Source organism: Oratosquilla oratoria, chromosome 11, assembly GCF_046742065.1.
Source record: "Oratosquilla oratoria isolate Oo_2021 chromosome 11, ASM4674206v1, whole genome shotgun sequence".
NCBI classification, from domain to species: domain Eukaryota; kingdom Metazoa; phylum Arthropoda; class Malacostraca; order Stomatopoda; family Squillidae; genus Oratosquilla; species Oratosquilla oratoria.
Window position 1 is genome coordinate 34436306 of NC_134787.1, and position 2244 is coordinate 34438549.

The window sequence follows — 2244 nt, forward strand, 5'->3', positions numbered from 1 at the left end:
TTGTTAGAAATAACCAGCGCTTCTACCCTTGGGGACCACGTAGCACCGAAAAAGTAGTTTTAAGAAAGGGGACAGCAATTTTTTTTTTTTTTTTTTTTTTTTTTTTTTTTTTTTTTTTTTTTTTTTTTTTTTTTATTTTTTGTGGAGATGAGTTTCCGTTATATCATTGGGACTGAACATGATTTAGTTTTATCTGCCATAAGACGATTTTATTCAGAGAACGAGGAACCGAGACCCGGTCTCCCTTCTTTCAACTCGGAGGCCTCAGGGATAAATTCGTTTGGTGTTAAAGACGACACCGTTGGTTTTATTATAAAAAAAAATTAATTAATCAACCAATCATAGTCCACTGCTGATCATAGGACTCCCCTAAACCCCAATCAACCAGCTCATCAATTAATCAATCAGCCACTCGGTGTCCACTACTGAACAAAGGCCTCCCAACTTCTTCCACGAGACGCACGACTGCACTATCCTTTGCCACGTCACTCCTGCAAACTTCTCTATCACTTCTCTGCCGAATTAAATAACTTGACGTTTACAGGAATAATACACAGAGTCGTTTTACTGAAAACTTACTCTCTTTTTTTTTTTTTTTTGTTGCAAAATACAGGGTATGGCATAATTCAGTCAACCTCTATTTTCATTATGTATCATTCTGTAGAACATTATTGATGTCTTAGTAAACCACTTTTTTTTTCTTTTCCTTTTATCATTGTCTAATTTCTGTAAAACACTGTTGACTTTCGATAAACCGTTTATGCTACACTGGATAATGAATGCATTTTTGCTTAACTTACCACACCCTGTATCCCCGATTAATATCGATTTCCATCTTTAACGACTGTGTACTCAAATTATCTATTACTTTTTCTAAAACGGATTAACTAGACACTGGCGCCCTTCGTTGTGTATTAAAATATAATTTCAAGATTCAAAAAGGTTCACAAAGGTTTACAGAGGAAAAATCATACCGACAGGGGACCTTTTGGTCCATAACTAGGTCGGGTGCTAGGAACATAGAGTCAAACGAAGAAATCAATAAAGGTTAAAAAAATCACCTGCATTGTGGACGGTGTTTGGTATCCCTCAGCTGAATAAAAGACCTGGTGATATGTAGAATAGATAACAGAGTCGTAAATTGCATTGGAAATGTTAATAATGTTAATAATGTTATACTATGTGACCATTTAGTCTTTGAACGTGCGTCTACTACATTTCATACAAAAATATATATATACATTTTACTACATTACTAAAAAAAATATATTCAGACGTTCAAAATGACAAAAAAATGGGCTCCGCCTATCACATTTCATGCAAAATATATAATTTGCTGCAAATATATATATATACATTAAAACGTTCAAAATGTTCGAAACAGGTTTTTAAATTTTGTCGAATAAATATCACTAATTAAATGTTCACTCTTCCCCACATAACTCGATCACAGGACAATATATCCATCCACTAGCCGTCTTGATATTTCGCAATCACACTCCACAGACGATTAACAATCGAATAAAAATCTGCATCGCGTACTCAAGCTTGAGGTATATTGTTGGGTTTGTGAAGAGATCGGGTCTTCCGTTCTTCCTCCGGATGGGAACGGGACAGAGTACCCAGATAGAGGTCTGGCAGGGCCTCACAGCGAAGAGCACTGAGACAGGGAAGGTCTGGGAGGAGCTATATACGCGTCCGCAGGAATAGGTAAGCCACAGTAACCTCACTAAGGTCTACGGAGGGGGCGTGGCTTCGGGAGAGTTGCCACACGCCACTAGACGGGTCAATTCCGACATTGTATTCGTCTCACGAGGTTCGAACCAAAGACTATATACTTTGGTTCGAACTCGTGCTCTTATTCTCAAGAACTCGAGTGACGTCATCTGGGGGTGTGGGTGGAGGGAGGGAAGGGGGATTATTGTTGTATTTCTTTATCGCACATACCCAGAGGTGAGGAGGGTAGGAGGGAGGAAGGATTGAGGTGGTGGGGGGAAGGAGGGGGATGTGGTTGTAGATGGTATGGGTGTTGAGGATTTGGACGGAGGGGTTTTGAGTGGGTGTTTAGAGAACGAGGAATCAAACCTATGTCTCCCTTTTACTTAAAGACTTGTCTTCATGTATGCCACAGGAGCTGTGTTCTTCTTTCGCATGGTTTCGATAGTAATTGACCTGCAGTGCCAACTTTTAATATTTCAACATACACAAACGTGATATTCAAAGTTCTTCATTATTCACGTTTTT

At 38.8% G+C, this 2244-nt stretch overlaps 1 protein-coding gene across 2 annotated transcripts in view; it reads right to left on the minus strand.

Moving 5' to 3' along the window:
- LOC143029724 (troponin C-like) overlaps positions 1-1718 on the minus strand; it is a 17343-nt gene extending 15625 nt beyond the window's left edge. The window contains exons 1-2 of one of the 2 annotated variants that reach the window (XM_076192590.1): positions 1543-1713; positions 1062-1106 (exon numbers count right to left, since the gene is read on the minus strand). In XM_076192590.1, coding sequence (XP_076048705.1) covers positions 1062-1067 — 6 coding nt within the window. In that variant the 5' untranslated portion in view covers positions 1068-1106; positions 1543-1713. Of the gene's footprint in view, positions 1-1061; positions 1107-1542 lie in introns of both variants that reach the window. The other variant, XM_076192592.1, reaches the window with a different exon arrangement.
- Positions 1719-2244: the final 526 nt, after the last annotated feature.